Below are 14932 nucleotides of genomic sequence, written 5' to 3' on the forward strand. Positions count from 1 at the left end.
CCCAATTATAGTCTATGGCTGAATCTCTGAATCTCTCCAAATTGGCACCGAATCTTCTGAAGCCAATTTGGCAGCATCAATTCAGGACAGTGATCCGAATCTCTGAATTGAATCGCTGTCCTCTGAATCAGCCAAATCCAAATTGAGTACTTCTCACAAGCCTACTGCGCAGTAGCATCACGTGACAAAACCCATGATGCTACTGTGCAGTACTGTTAAACTACTGCACAGTAGTGCAGTGGCAGACCAACAAGGGATGGGGCAGGATGGGGGCGAGGGAGCACCAGCTGGGCTCTTCAGCCTTCTTATTGCGCGATGTGACTACATATTGCTATGAGAAGGACGGGGGGAGAAGTGGGGGGCACAAATGCAAGCATTGGCCCCCGGCTGCCATTGACCCACAGTATGTCACTGCAGTAGTATCATGAAAAAGACATCCTTCAGTGCTACTATTTGTTTATAGAAGTCCTAAACGACTACACAGTAATGACTACACAGTCAATATCTTGCATAGATGTGACCTGTGTTCCCTAAACAGTGAATGGGAGAAGTTAGGTGCCTAGAAGTAGGGTGTACCACAGCCAGATCACTTCACAGGGAAATACCTGAAATAGACCTGAAATGCTGGAGAGAAGAATGTGCCTGAAGTCCTGCCTTTTGGCTTAGGGGGTTACCTGCAACCTTATTATGGGATTCACAGCCTGAAACCCTTACCTAGACTTAGCCAACCCCTTGCATATGGGTAACTGCCTCACTTTCTTTGCTTAAGAGATGGCTGGAGGCAAATATGATGATGGTGACTTTTTGCTTAGGAGCATTCACCCGGGAAGTAGGAGAAGGAACATTCTGCACAGGTCCGGACCTGCAGGGAGCAACCCAGGAAAGCCAAGCAACTGAACTCCAACTAGCTACACGTATCAAGGAAAATAAAAAGTCCTTCTTTAGATATGTGGGGAGCTGAGTTTGCTTAGAAAAGAAAGAACATTAGTTTGTCTCAGTCACTGTAAATATTAAATATGTAAAATTTTGTTGTGTGTTCAGATGACCTGGCTCTTGTTAAGTTGATGATGTTAATTTCAGGCCTTATTTCAGGACTCAGTTTGACCCAGTAAATTCCAAATAAATGCCCCATATAAATAAGTCAATAAAAGCATTCACATCCATTTTTATCACTCAGTCAATATTGCATACTTCTTCTGGAAGAGCTCCAAGTAATTGTACTCACTCTTCACAGCTCATTTCATTCACCACTGAAATGGAACCAATGGAATGGAACCTTGGGGATGAAATGTGACAGCATTTCTATGCCCGACTGTTTCAGCGAATGGAAAGGAGGAGTACTGTAATCTCTCTGCTAAATCTCAAGGGGAATATTGGTAGGCAGAGTGTAGCTACCCAAATTAGAAATTGGCCATAATATTCGCCTCCCGTATTGCCTGATTTTCAGTGTTGGGATTCCATTAACTTTCAGAGGCTCTCAGCCCCTCTTAAAATCAGCCCTGATGTCTAGGTTGTTTCATCTTTCACAAGCTGAAAAATATCAATGAGTGCCACACTTTTTCACATAGCATGTAATTAAAGTACAGAACTCGTTGCCACAAGATGTCATGAAAACTGAGTTTAACCAGGTTCAAAAAGAGATTGGACAAATTCTTGGACAGAAGGTGCATCAGAAGCCCTTGAGCGTGGGAGTTTAGAGGTACAGCCTCTGAATCAGAACTTCCTAGACCTTAAATGCTTCAGGCTGCAAGTGAGAGTGGAACAGTGGAAAAACACCCTCTTCATACCCAGTTCATTCTCCCTTTTGGCATCCGCTCTGTCACTGTGTGCCACAAGATACTGGACAAGATAGACCTATGGTAGGGTTGGACAAAATACAGCCCACAGGACAGATCCAACCCACCAACTAATTGGTTCTGGCCTTCAGGCTGGCACCCACCAACTAACTGCATTGCTACCAGCTGCCTTCTACCCACTGTAGCCACCTAGCATGATGAGTAGCCACCTGCAGGTAGTGGAGTAGGTAGAAGACAGCTGGGAACTGGAACTGAAGCTGCAGCTGGAGCCACACATGCTGGGGCAGGAGCCACCCAGCTGCAGTTTCTCCCTCACCTGGCTGGGTATATGGTGCTGGGTGTGTCCCTAAGGCCACAGCCCTTTTCTACACTACCTGCTGTCTGGAGCAACACAGCAGAGCAGAAGGAAGAGAAGCCACTGGAAGCACAGGAAGCTGAGCAGCACACAAGCAACCGCAGCAGCAGCCCTGTGTGTGGTAGCTTGGGCCCGGGCAGGGGCAGGCAGGAACATGGCACAGACTGCCTTGGCCAGGAGCAGGCAGAGCTCAGCCCTATGTGGAGTTCCATGGGGGTAACTGTAGGCCAGATGTGTGGCATGGACTACACCTGTACCACGCGGGCAAGCTCTGCTGCACGCACACCCTGCTCTCCCACCTCTACCCCAACTGGTTCCCAGGACCTTGTGTGCAGACAGCCTCCCACACACACACCCACTCCCCCCCACGCCCCCTATCCCTCCCCCCACACATCTACACACACAAGAGTAAGACTTTATGTTGAGCTATTATGCAGTCACCTCTATACACACTACTCAAAAAAACATAAATCAAGACAAAAAGTCTTCTATAAAATAAAATTAAAATATATTGTAGTAGGTGTTTGAGTTTTAGTATATGCATTTTTTATCTATAATTTGTTAAAATTTTATCTTCTAAAAGATTTTGTGTGTGCAGCCCTCGACAGCACACCAAAACTCATTAAGTGGCCCACAAGCCAAAATCATTGCCCAACCCTGACCTATGGTCTAACCCAGTAAATGGCAGTTCTTATGTTTTTAAATCAGGACATTACTGACTGTAAGAGGTTAGGGCTTTTTTGTCAGGCATCAGCCATGTTGGGCCATTAGCTCAGTATTTACTGAACCAGCATTACCATATTTCCTGCATTTATGCAGGGAGTTGGACCAGATGACCCTTTGGGTCCCTTGAAACCCTTTGCTTTTATGATTTCCTGAATCACTCACTAGGGATTTCTTTGCAGGGCTCCTGCTAACTGCTGACCAGGGCCCACCCTGTTAGTTAATAAGATCACAGCCTGAGGACACCAAATTGTATTTTTCTTTTAATAACCCTTTCTAATGCTAAAGTAAGTTAAAATAGGCAAGGCAAGAAGTACACAGGCAAAATTTCACTTAATACAGTGCAATGACTCATCAGCCGGGCTTCCTGTAACACAAATATTGTCCAAACTTCATAGCGTCTAGTTCACAGACAATGTAGAAATACCGCCTACACATATTCAGCCCTAGAAGTGCTGGGTAGACCTCCTCTCCTGCTCTTTCTCTTCTTTTCCGTGGCACCCTGGATACACTGCAGAATCAGGTCTTTGTTATTGAGGATATTGTAGCTGCTCAGATTCACAAGTTTGTCAAAATCTTCAGAAGAATACTGTAATTTTGTAAGATAGTATGGTGACTTGCAGTTTTCCAAATTTACCTTGCCCTCTTTCATTTCACAGAAATTGCGCTTCACCCCTGCAAAGAAAGAAAAAGTCACCATTGTGGACTGAATTTTGAATAAAAAAGGCTTAGAACAGTTTGAACCTGGCAGACATAGGTTTTCAGTGGTAAAAGCAAAGAACATTTTCTATTACATTTTGCTAGTCATTAGATGTGCCTAAGATAAATGGAGCAATCTGATGGGCCAAAAGGGACTCTGCCTAACTCTACTGATGTCCTGTAGACCTACAAGGACTTGAAGTTCTTTGATCAGTGATTAAAGAAAAAAGTCTCCTTTTTAAAAGCTGACAAGGTTCTTTGGGTAAATCTGATATCTTAACCTTGTCTGCCTATGTCCTTAGATCAACATGGTTACAACTAATACTTTTTAAAAGCTGGATTTAAACTTGATGAAAAATACAAAATGAAAGAAGGAACAAATACAGCCAGACAGTTGGCCAATTTTTTTCTCTCAAATAAACAGCCATAAATTTGAAGTAATTCCACTCATTCTAGTAGCTACTTTAGATTGACTCAAGTTTGAGGGCAGATTTAAGTGAGTAGTCCTCTCCTAAACAAACACTATTGACCTACTTCTCAAAGATGCCACATGTAGAAACTAGTGGGGGCTACTGGTGCTCAACACTGCTACAAAAATTAGGTCCCACAAGTCAAAATCTGCTGTCTGATAAAGTCAGGCTATGCCACAGGTGGATACTCAAGAGGCAATGAACAGAATTTAAGCCACTTGCACTTTGAAGAATATATAGTAGGAGGGAAGAGGGAATTAGGAGGGAATTATGTTATTTCCATTAAATAACATAATAGTTCCTGCTAGCCTCTATGATTCCCATAGGCACAATGTTAACTGTGTTAGTCCGAAGTCAGGCAAAAAGTAGGGCAGGGTTGCCCCTTACAGACTCGCTGGTTCAGAGAGGTATGAGTGTTTGTAAGCAACAACCTACTTCATCAGATGCTATCATCTAACCAAATGGGTTGCTGTTTACAAAAGACAATGCCTCTCTGAATGAGTTAATCTTTAAATAATTACATTAGTCATCACCAAAGGCACTAAAGAAGTGATTCCTTTGGCCAAATTGAGCAAAGGTATTATCTCTTCACTATTTGCTTAAGTAAATAGAAATCTTAACTTATAATATGTGCCAATAAAGTGGCAAGCACAGATATTGCCTTTGTGCTGCCATAAAAATGAGCAAAACTTTCGCCACAGCAAGAGGTGGTAAAAATTGGTGCTGCTTTTTTGCAGTGAACACCTGTTTGCTTTATGGCAGGAAAGAATTTCTAGGGTGTGTAGGACCAGGCCCCAGCAGTGCCTCCCTGCTTACAAAGGTGCACCCTAGACAACCCCTGCCAGGATCCCTGGGCACATGTATCACGCTGGTGTGCTCCATCTTGGGGCACACATCTACAAGTGGGGGGCCCTGGGGTCCCCCTGTTTGCAGCTGGCCTGCAGGATCAAGCCCCAAAGCCCCAGAAGCAACAGGGGCCTAACCCTGTGGGGTAACAGGCAATGTCACCTTCACCATCCGCCATAAAGATGGTCACCTTCACCATCCTGATCACCTGATCACCTTCACCATCCGCCGTAAAGCTGGCAAGTCAGTCAGTAATACAGAAGCCTTTGACTTCAGGAAAGCTGACTTTGACAAGCTAAGGAGGCTTGTCAGTAAGGCCCTAAAGGGCCACAACCAAAAGGGGAGGGCAGTGCAGGATAAGTGGTTGCTCCTCAAGGGAGCAATCCTGGATGCACAAGCAAAGTCAATCCCGTCTCGGAGGAAAGGCAGCAAAAGGGCACAGCAGCCCCCTTGGCTGTCCAGGGAACTAGTGGACCTCCTGCATCTTAAAAGAAAGACCTACAAAGGATGGAGGACTGGATCCACCACCAAGAAGAAATACTCTGCACTGGTCTGGACCTGCAGAGAGCAAACCAGGAAAGCCAAGGCTGCAATGGAACTCCAACTAGCTACAAATATCAAGGACAATAAAAAGTCCTTTTTAGATATGTGGGGAGCCGGAGGAAAAACAAGGGCAATGTTGGACCCCTGCTGAACCAGATGGGACAACAGACAACTGATGCCCAGGAAAAAGCAAACTTGCTAAATGGGTACTCTGTGTCAGTTTTTCACCAGTCCCATGGGATCCCCCTGCCCACTATGGGACAGGGAGGCCCGGGTGAGGGACCTCCATAAATGCTGACCTTGTGAAAGAACACCTTGACAGGCTGGACACCTTCACGTCAGCCGGCCCTGACAGTTTACACCCCAGGATACTCAAGGAGCTGGCAAGCATCATAGCGCAGCCCCTGGCACAGATCTTCAAGAACTCCTGGTGCTCTGGTGAAGTGCCCGAAGACTGGAAGAAGGCCAGTGTCATGCCTATCTTCAAGAAAGGGAGGAAAGTGGATCCGGCAAACTACAGGCCCATCAGCCTGAGCTCTATCCCAGGGAAGGTCTTGGAAAAAAATTATCAAAGAGGCCATCCTTAACAGACTGGCTGATGGCAATATCCTGAGGGATACCCAGCACAGGTTTGTTGCAGGTAGGTCTTGCTTGACCAATCTTATTTCCTTTTATGATCAGGTGACTTATCACCTGGACAAGGGAGAAGAGATTGACATTGTATATCTTGACTTTAAAAAAGCCTTCAATCTGGTATCCCATGATCACCTCTTAGCAAAACTGACTAACTGCATCCTCAGCCTCGGCCTCAGCCTCACCACATTGGCTAAGGAACTGGCTCCATGGTAGGACCCAAAGGATGGTGGTTGATGGAAGACAATTGTCGTGGTGTGCTGTGACCAGTGGGGTCCCTCAAGGCTCTGTCCTAGGGCCTATACTATTTAACATTTTCATTAATGATGTGGACACTGGTGTCAGAAGCAGACTGGCCAAATTTGCCAATGATACCAAACTTAGGAGTAAACCATCCACACCTGAGGACAGGAGGGTGATCCAGGCTGACCTTGACAGGCTCAGGAATTGGGCAGATGAGAACCTGATGATGTTCAACACCGAAAAATGCAAGCTTCTCCAACTTGGGAGGAAAAACCTGCAGCACACTTACAGGCTCGGCAGTGCTATGCTGGTTAGCACTACGGACGAAAGGGACTTGGGGGTCATGATTGACCACAAGATGAACATGAGCCTTCAGTGTGATGCTGCAGCTAGTAAAGCAAGCAAAATGCTGGCTTACATCCACAGATGCATCTCAAGTAAATCCTAGGATGTCATTCTCCTGTTGTACTCAGCCTTGGTGAGGCCGCAGCTGGAGTACTGCATCCAGTTTTAGGCTCCACAGTTTAAAAAGGATGTGGAGAAGCTTGAGAGAGTCCAGAGAAGAGCCACGCGCATGATCAAAGGTCAAGAAAACAAACCTTATGATGAGAGGCTGAGAGCCATGGGACTCCTCAGCCTGGAAAAGCGCAGGCTCAGGGGTGATCTGGTGGCCACCTATAAGTTTATCAGGGGTGCTCACCAGGATCTGGGAGAACGTCTGTTCACCAGAGCACCCCAAATGATGACAAAGTCAAATGGTCACAAACTCCTCCATGACCGTTTCAGGCTGGACATAAGGAAGAATTTCTTTACTGTCCAAGCCCCCAAGGTTTGGAATAGGCTGCTGCTGGAGGTGGTTCAAGCACCTACTCTGAACGCCTTCAAGAGACATTTGGATATTTATTTTGCTGGGATCCTATGATCCCTGGTGACTTCCTGTCACTAGGGCAGGGGGCTAGACTCAATGATCTTCTGAGGTCCCTTCCAGCCCTAGCATCTATGAATCTATGTCTGTCATCCAGTGAAACAGATCAGCCATGCTGGGACACATCCTGGCACAGTTGATCCCACTCCAAGGATGTCTGTTTACAGCCTGAGCTATACAGACCAGGCAACAGTCACACTTATATATACCCTTTGTTTCTTTATGCGTGTAAAAAAGCACCTGGCACCGCAACGCATACAGTTGTATAAGTAGCAAAATGAGTGTCAGTGGAAAGAAAATAGTAGCGGTGCACTTTTGAACTAAAACACCTCAGAGGTGCTTTAGTTCAAAAGCACACCACTGCCATTTTCTGCGTGCTGACACATATTTCACCACTTATACAACTGCAAGCAGTGGATCTCCAGCATGTCGCAGGACAAAAAGGTACATGTATAAATGTCCCCTGATTTTTAAACTCCTTATTTCTGAAAACTTTAACACTACATTGACTCTGATTTCTGATTTACTGTTCTGGTTATTTTTAGAATAACTTGAATAAAAAAATCCTGCAAGTCATTAGCTTACTACCACTGACTGAGTTGTTAGACAGGATTGTGCTGGTCATGCCTACTCTACCCTAAACCTGCCAGTCTCATAATCTTCTTGGGGGCAAGCAATACCCTAAGCACTGCCTGACAGTTCTCACCACCAAGATTACAGTTGGCCCCTGTGGGAAAAGTTTCTGTTTCCCAACTGCTTCAAATCCTATTGCCAGTTTCCAAGTAGATGAAGAAAGGCCAGGGCATGAGTGGAACTGGCCTAGGGCATATGTACCTATTTAAGGGTTGGCAGAGCTGCTACTCTATTTTGTTCTTCCCCTTAGTCTCAAGAAGAATTCTGCCTGAACCAGCCAAAATGTCTTTTCCCTCAGGCCAGGTACAGACATTACACTTTTACTGGCATAAGCGATTGAAAAGCAGAGCATATATGCAACAGAACAAAAGTTTGGCACACATAGACCAGGTTCTTCCATTTTTAAACCAGTCTAAGATTTGCAAACACCCTTCCCTCCTACTGCCCAAGGGTGAATGTGTGTTCTGTTCGCTTCCAATCTAAACTATGCCAATTGCAAAAAACCGCATAACTTAGACTGATTCTTCCTCAAGCTTTTTGAATGTCTGTACCTAGCCTCTCTGCTCTCCCCCCACTCCCTGCCCTTAAGCTGTCTACAACACAGTTTGTGTTTTAAAAGCTAGAATCTGCCCCATGGACCATCATTTACCCTGATCTCTTTTGCTATTCACCATCAACAGCATCCCCAGGTCTGCTCAACTGTTCAAACTGGGCTGTCTTAAATACCACTTCTATGTGATAGTTCATTCGTAAATGACATTAAAACAGGGAGGTATTCATTCAGCCACTGAACGACAACTATGTGAATTTACCTGGTTCCTTGTATTCCTTAAACGTGTCATTCACCAGAGGGAAATGGATCAGTGTGGGAGCTCTGGGGTTCTCTGCATCTGAAAATATGTAACACTCCTTCGGGTTCTTCTCATCTTCCTCACTCACCTCAATTTTGGGGAACGGGATTTTTTGGACTTTGCAATATTTTTCTATCTTCTGTAATTGCTGGATGGACACAGATTAAGAACAATTAGATCCAAAAGAAAAGACTGGAATGCAAATTTCCTGAAGTAATAATAGTTCACACTGAGTTACATTAAAAATATCTACATTTTTAGATATGAGACAGAGCACAGGATATGAGGCAAACAACATCAGATGTCTGGATAAAAGTCTCTGCCTTATTAATGCTTGGGGATGGAAATTTCCAAAGCATTTGGTATTAGTTTGACTTCCAACCTGGTGGCTGAGTGGAAACATAAGACTGGGGTATAAATCTTTAAAGTGCATATAACTTATTCCACAAAAAGCCCTATAGATTAAAATTAATATGAACTGAAAGCTAGTGCTGTCTAGGAAATAAATAATTTATATGTCTCCTGAATAAAACACCATTAAGGAATTTAATATTAACTATGGTAAGTATTCACTGGAGCAGGGACTAGAGCACAGGTCTCACTTCCCACACGAGTGCCTTAGCTAGTAGGTGTTAAAGGGTGCGTCTATGGTGACATTGTTACTGCGCTGTGATTTAGTACTTCCAATTAAGTACTTTGGTTTGCATCTAATTGGTATAGCCCATACTGCATTGTATATGTGGCATGCGGTTATTTTTAGCAGCTATTTTACCATAACAGCACACTATCCCAGGGGAGCACGCCACTACAGTGATGTAGCTGCTGGTCATGTGTAGACACACACAAACACTACGTCACAATACCATCATGGGCAGACACACCCAGAGTTACTTTCACCACTGCCCCCTCTCTAACCCAATGCACTTGAATTATTTTATGCAAACTGGAACAGCTTCAACAGAAGAGAATGAGAGCCCTGTTGTTTAGGACACTCCCGGGAAGCAGAAGATGTGGGTTTGAATCTCCTCACACTGGCATTTTCCATAGTCTAAGGGAGCCCTCTAGCTATGGGATAACACAAGATCCTTCCTCATTTTGTGTCCTAAGGGGCTTGGGTGTTTAATTCCAGGAAAGATTTCAAGCCTATGAATTCCTGGTGAAGGGAGGTGCCACCCTGCAGTCCTGAGTACAGAGCCGAGGTCTCAGAGAGGACCAGGGGACATCATGCCCTCCACCTTTTTTTTATTGACTCGTTTAGGTAGCTCCCCACAAAGCAATCTGGCTTAGGAGCCTTCCTCTTCCCAAACATAATACAGGGAACTGAATTCCTTTTGTGGCTCTAGACCTCACTGCAAATAAGGATGGGTAAACCTCATTAAAATATTAAATCTCTTCAATGTAATTTTTATTGGCATTTTGGTAGATCTTGGCATTTATTGGTATTTCAGTAGATCTTGCTGGAACATGGCTTTCTTATCATAAACACTTTTCTAGGCTCCAAAACATTTATTGTTCTGAAATATGACAAACCTAAGACTTAATGGATCTCAGAAAAAAAAAGGCATCAGAGACTGAGAGCCACAGAAAAGTCAATAACCCAGAGTTAAGGCAGACACTGGATGAGTCTCTAAACAGCTTTGTCTGAAAAAGGTGCTTACTAGGGCAACAAGCAATAGAGGATATGAATGTTCTCACCTTGAAGAACCCTCCCAAACTGTAATCAAGTGATATAATGACGTCCACATTTCTCTCAGACCTCAAAAGCGGTGGGCAACTGGTATTAACAAAATATCCAACGTCTATTAAACAGAGGTGTTTCTCCAGTGGTGTCAGTTGGTTGGGAGATGCATCCAGCACAGTGTCTGAAAGATAGTTTCAGTTTAATCAGCTCTGTATAGCCAGGAAAGATGGACTCTGCATTGTTTTGTTTGGTTTGGTTTTTGGTTTGGGTTTTTTTTTGTTTTTTGGGGTTTTTTTTGGGGGGGGGGGAGGGGAATTCCCTTCTAAGACTTAGAAACAAACAAGGACAAAGAAATTACTCTGCCAAGGTCCTGTGAAAAAATTATCATCCCACTAGGCAATGTTGTACAGTAAAAGCCCTGTTATCTGGCATGAGTGGGGAATGGGGGGGTGCCAGGTATCTAAAATTTCCAGCTACCTGAGGCTGATGGTTTTTGGCTGGATGCAGAGTTGGGGGGGGGCGCGGCCAGATGCGGAGCAGCAGCAGCGCAGAGTGGACATTTCAGCTGGATGCAGAGCGGCGGCAGCGCAGAGTGGTGGATGGTGGTAGCGGCCACCAGGTGCGAGCTTCCCCTACCGTTCTCCTGCATCCAGCTGACTGGCAGGAAATTCCAGTTAATAGAATGCCGGAAACCAGGGCTTTTACTGTACTAGTTTTCCACCTATCAAAACAACCTCTTTAAATAACGTTCTCTCTATAGCCAGTTTCTTTTTACACTGTTCTTCCCAGCACAGCAACACATCAACTGGAGGGTTTTTTCCTCTCTTCTTGATATTCTTTAAAAGTTTTTAGTTTATCCAATTGAAGTGAATTTCTTTTAATCAATGTTGTATTTGCCATCTTAGAATAAGAGACTCTTCTCCTTACTTGAAAATCAGAATGTAGTCTGCCTAGTATAATACTCAACTGCAAATAAATTGAAACCTGTCTAAGATGGAATCTGTAAAAGCTGGAAACCTGCTCAAGCTGGAAAGTTTCTACAGTCGCAGTATGCCTTACAGGGAATTAAGTAATATTAGTGTATATAAAATGGAAAACATCCAATGAAGAAATGGAAAGGAAATGTGGGGCCTATTTGTGGAATCACCCTGTATATCATGGAAAGTAATTACCTATCAGGTGTTTGCATACATAGTGTAAGCAGGGGGCCAAAGGGCTGGGTTGGAAGCTGAGAGACAGGAAGAAATCATGGAGCAGAGAGGCTGGGACACAGCAGAAAGCATGGAGCAGAAAGAGGAAGCAGAGAGCACCAGGGCTGGGAAACTCTCCCTATAAGATAAAAAACTATTTAAGCTGGAACTTTTTCCTGGTCCCCCGTGATTCCATCTGAGACAGGTTTCACTGTACTTGCATGCTGTCTTGTCTGGCATTCTTGTGTTTCCGACAGCAACACACAACTGTGAAAATTACAGCATCTCTTAAATACTTTATAAAAATTAATTAAGCCTCACACTATCTCCAAAAGACTAGCAAATAGTACTAGATGGGTTTTTACAGATGAGTAAACTGAGAAATTAGAGATGTCAGGAGCTGGGCCTTACTGCTTTACTCATACTGAGCAGCATTTTCATTCCACTGGAGTCCCATGGGGTTTCTCATAGTAAGTTCATTAATATTCCAAAATGGTAAAACCCATTTTCCTATTTCTATAGCATAAGGATATCAGAATCTGGTCCTAAGTGATTTGGCCCAGGTTGAAAAACATGTGAGTGGCAAACGCAGGAAGAGATCCTAGGATCCTGGCTAGCTTGTAGTCAGAGGCATGAGTTAACTGTTAAAGCACACTGACGCCTTCCTGTAAGTTACAGTATATTTCATTTCTTTCAACTTCTCTGCTCTGCAGTAGAACCATACCATAGTGTTGATTTAAAATATGTGTAGCTGAAAAATGTTCCACATTTGGGAATGCTTGACAGCATCTTGAAGTAATAACTTATTATGTTTCCATACCCCACTGTCAGAGTTGTATAGAATTATTTTACATTCACAGCTGCTGGAAATTCACAGATCCTGATGTAATGAGACAATCATTTGCAGATTCACACAGCAGAAACAAGAAAGAGTGTGCACTTCAGTTCCCTTTGCATGGGTGCATATTAGTTGTTTAAAATTCCTCTTCCCCATCTGCATATTACCATGTTGAGATAGTACTGTACTTTCTTGAATGGAAATTTGAATTACAATGTTTACACTCAATAAGAGACTGGAAATGAGTCCTTCCCAATACATCTTTTCAAGTGAAAAACCTAGACTCATTAACTGTGTTGGTACTTTACAAATTTACCATAATGAAAATGAGGCTATTTCATGAGCCCTCCTTTTCCTTCCCCCAGTGGCTACCCCTACCACTTGCGTGCAAAAATGCTAAGTTCTGAAGTATCAGGCAGGCATGATTTTCAGAAAATTCAAAAACAAAATAAAACAACCCCTTGGCCTAGGAAGACCACCTTCAGGTCATATTTGCCTATATAGCTAACCTTTCCCACCACCTCCATTCTGAAGATGAAGCCCTGACCTGGCTTGTTCTTGGTTTCAGCAGGGGCATTTGTACACACCACAGGGGTTTACTTCAGTTTAATTCTACCTAAATTGAAGAGGTGGGTCTTTAAAAACACCACTTCAATTTAGGGTGAAGTAAACCCCCGTGGCATGTACACAAGGGACCCGACCCTTACCTGCTTCTCTGGTGGCAGGGAGAGGAGGGCGAGCTGCTGGCAGGCCAGGCGGTCCCTGAGCTGCGTGGGGGAAGGGGACTGGTGCTTCCTTCCATGGCAGCAGCAGTTCCCCCACAGGCAGCACCCTCCCGCAAGTGGTCCTGGAGGGCACTGAAGCTGTGGAGGGAAGCACCAGGCCCCTATGCAGCCCAGGCAGGCAGGAAGGCTCCAGGGGAAGAAAAAAATAAAGATCAGGCTCACCGCTTTTTTTTGTTTTCCTCCAGTGGAGCTTGCCTGCATAGGCTGCTGCCAGGCTGCCTGCACAGGCTGCCTGCACAGCCCCCAAGATGCACGAGGCCTGGTACTTCCCTCTGCGGCAAACTAAAACACCTCAGAGATATTTTATTTTGCTGCATCCCAAAGTCATTTACGTGCATTATATCGCTGACGCATGCAAACAGCCTGCCATTAAACCGCATTACGCCACCGACACATGCAAACAGTTCCACCATTAAAGCGGTGCAAAAGGGCAGTAAGCCACTTTAAAGCCAATTCTGTGGCATGTACAAATGGCCTAAGATAGCCAAAAGAGGTTTCAGTAGCTTCTAATTTATTAACTGCTCCTGAGCAGGCTTTGTGCTTTCACAGAATCATAGAAAAGTAGGTCTGGAAGGGACACTACTTCCAGCTACTTCAGGAGATCATCTAGTGCAATCCCCTGCTCAAGGCAGGATCATCCCTCCCCACACTGTCCCATACAAGTCCTTGTCTAGCCTTTCTGGGAAAAGCCCTGTCACACAGTTGCAAGGCACATTTCTCAGAAAGACCAAGAACACCCTAACCTGTCACAAGTAAGGCAGGGCAGACAAGGACACTGTCAAAGTCCCACCACTGCAAGTGTTGCTAAACTACACTTGAGAGATCCAAGGAAGAGAGCCAAGCTCACCTTATAAAAATGAATATCCTCCCTCACTAATATTTAAGAGCACTATCCTCTATTCCTCCACACCACCTGCTTATGCCAGTTCCCCTTGACAAAACTGCCAATTATCAGAGATGAGTCTTACCTCCTTGCACCTATATCACTGCCACCACAGCACAAACTACTTGGAAACAGGCTGCAATTCAGGCTGTTGCTCTGGGGTGCGGGGCAGACCAGAGCATGTGTGTGGGGCTGGTGCATGCCGACCACTTGTTCTCCCACCCTGCTGCCCTCCACAGGCTGGCAGGTGTGACCCAGCACTGCAGGGCACAATGGGTCTGTGCAGGAAAGCTGCTTGCCACAGCGAGCTCCACACTGCCCTGGCAATGCATCTGCTGCATGTGCAGCAGCAACAGGGATGGTGGTGTGGGGTCGTGCCCCTCATTGCTGCTGTGCATGCAGGGTTAAGCATCGCCAAGGCAGGACAGAGCTCACAGCAGCAAGCACCTTTCCTGCACAGCTCCACTCTGCCCTGCAGCACCGAGTCACACCCACTGGGTTGAGGAGGCTCTGGGGGAGGGCAGCAGGGCAGGAGCCCGAGCCTGCAGTGGGCAGCCCATGCCTGCCCCCACCCCACGCACAGATCTAGGGGGTACAGGTCCCCCCTACCTTCTGGAGTCCACGCAGTAGCAGGGAGCCAGTCCCAACTCCTGGATGAGCCACCCGCAACCCCATCCCGCTCCCCACTAGAGCCCTGCGGCCACGCATTGTGGTCCTGGGCCCCAAGCCCCATGTGTTGCCCAGCTGAGTAGCATCCCCAGCCCCAGCCCTGCCCAACTCCCTCCCTCTCTATGGAAGCCTCAATCCCCCACTTACCTACAGGAGCTGCTCTCCAGGC

The 14932-nt window shown here is 45.4% G+C and overlaps 1 protein-coding gene across 1 annotated transcript in view; it reads right to left on the bottom strand.

Moving 5' to 3' along the window:
* Positions 1 to 3124: 3124 nt before the first annotated feature.
* The window catches only part of LOC102568256 (cytosolic phospholipase A2 beta), a 50915-nt gene continuing 39107 nt past the window's right edge, over positions 3125 to 14932 (bottom strand). Inside the window, exons 18-20 of the mRNA XM_019496493.2 lie at positions 10413 to 10579; positions 8679 to 8865; positions 3125 to 3549 (exon numbers count right to left, since the gene is read on the bottom strand). Coding sequence (XP_019352038.1) covers positions 3305 to 3549; positions 8679 to 8865; positions 10413 to 10579 — 599 coding nt within the window. The 3' untranslated portion in view covers positions 3125 to 3304. The remainder of the gene's footprint in view (positions 3550 to 8678; positions 8866 to 10412; positions 10580 to 14932) is intronic.

The sequence above is a fragment of the Alligator mississippiensis genome, chromosome 2, assembly GCF_030867095.1.
Source record: "Alligator mississippiensis isolate rAllMis1 chromosome 2, rAllMis1, whole genome shotgun sequence".
Classification (NCBI taxonomy): domain Eukaryota; kingdom Metazoa; phylum Chordata; order Crocodylia; family Alligatoridae; genus Alligator; species Alligator mississippiensis.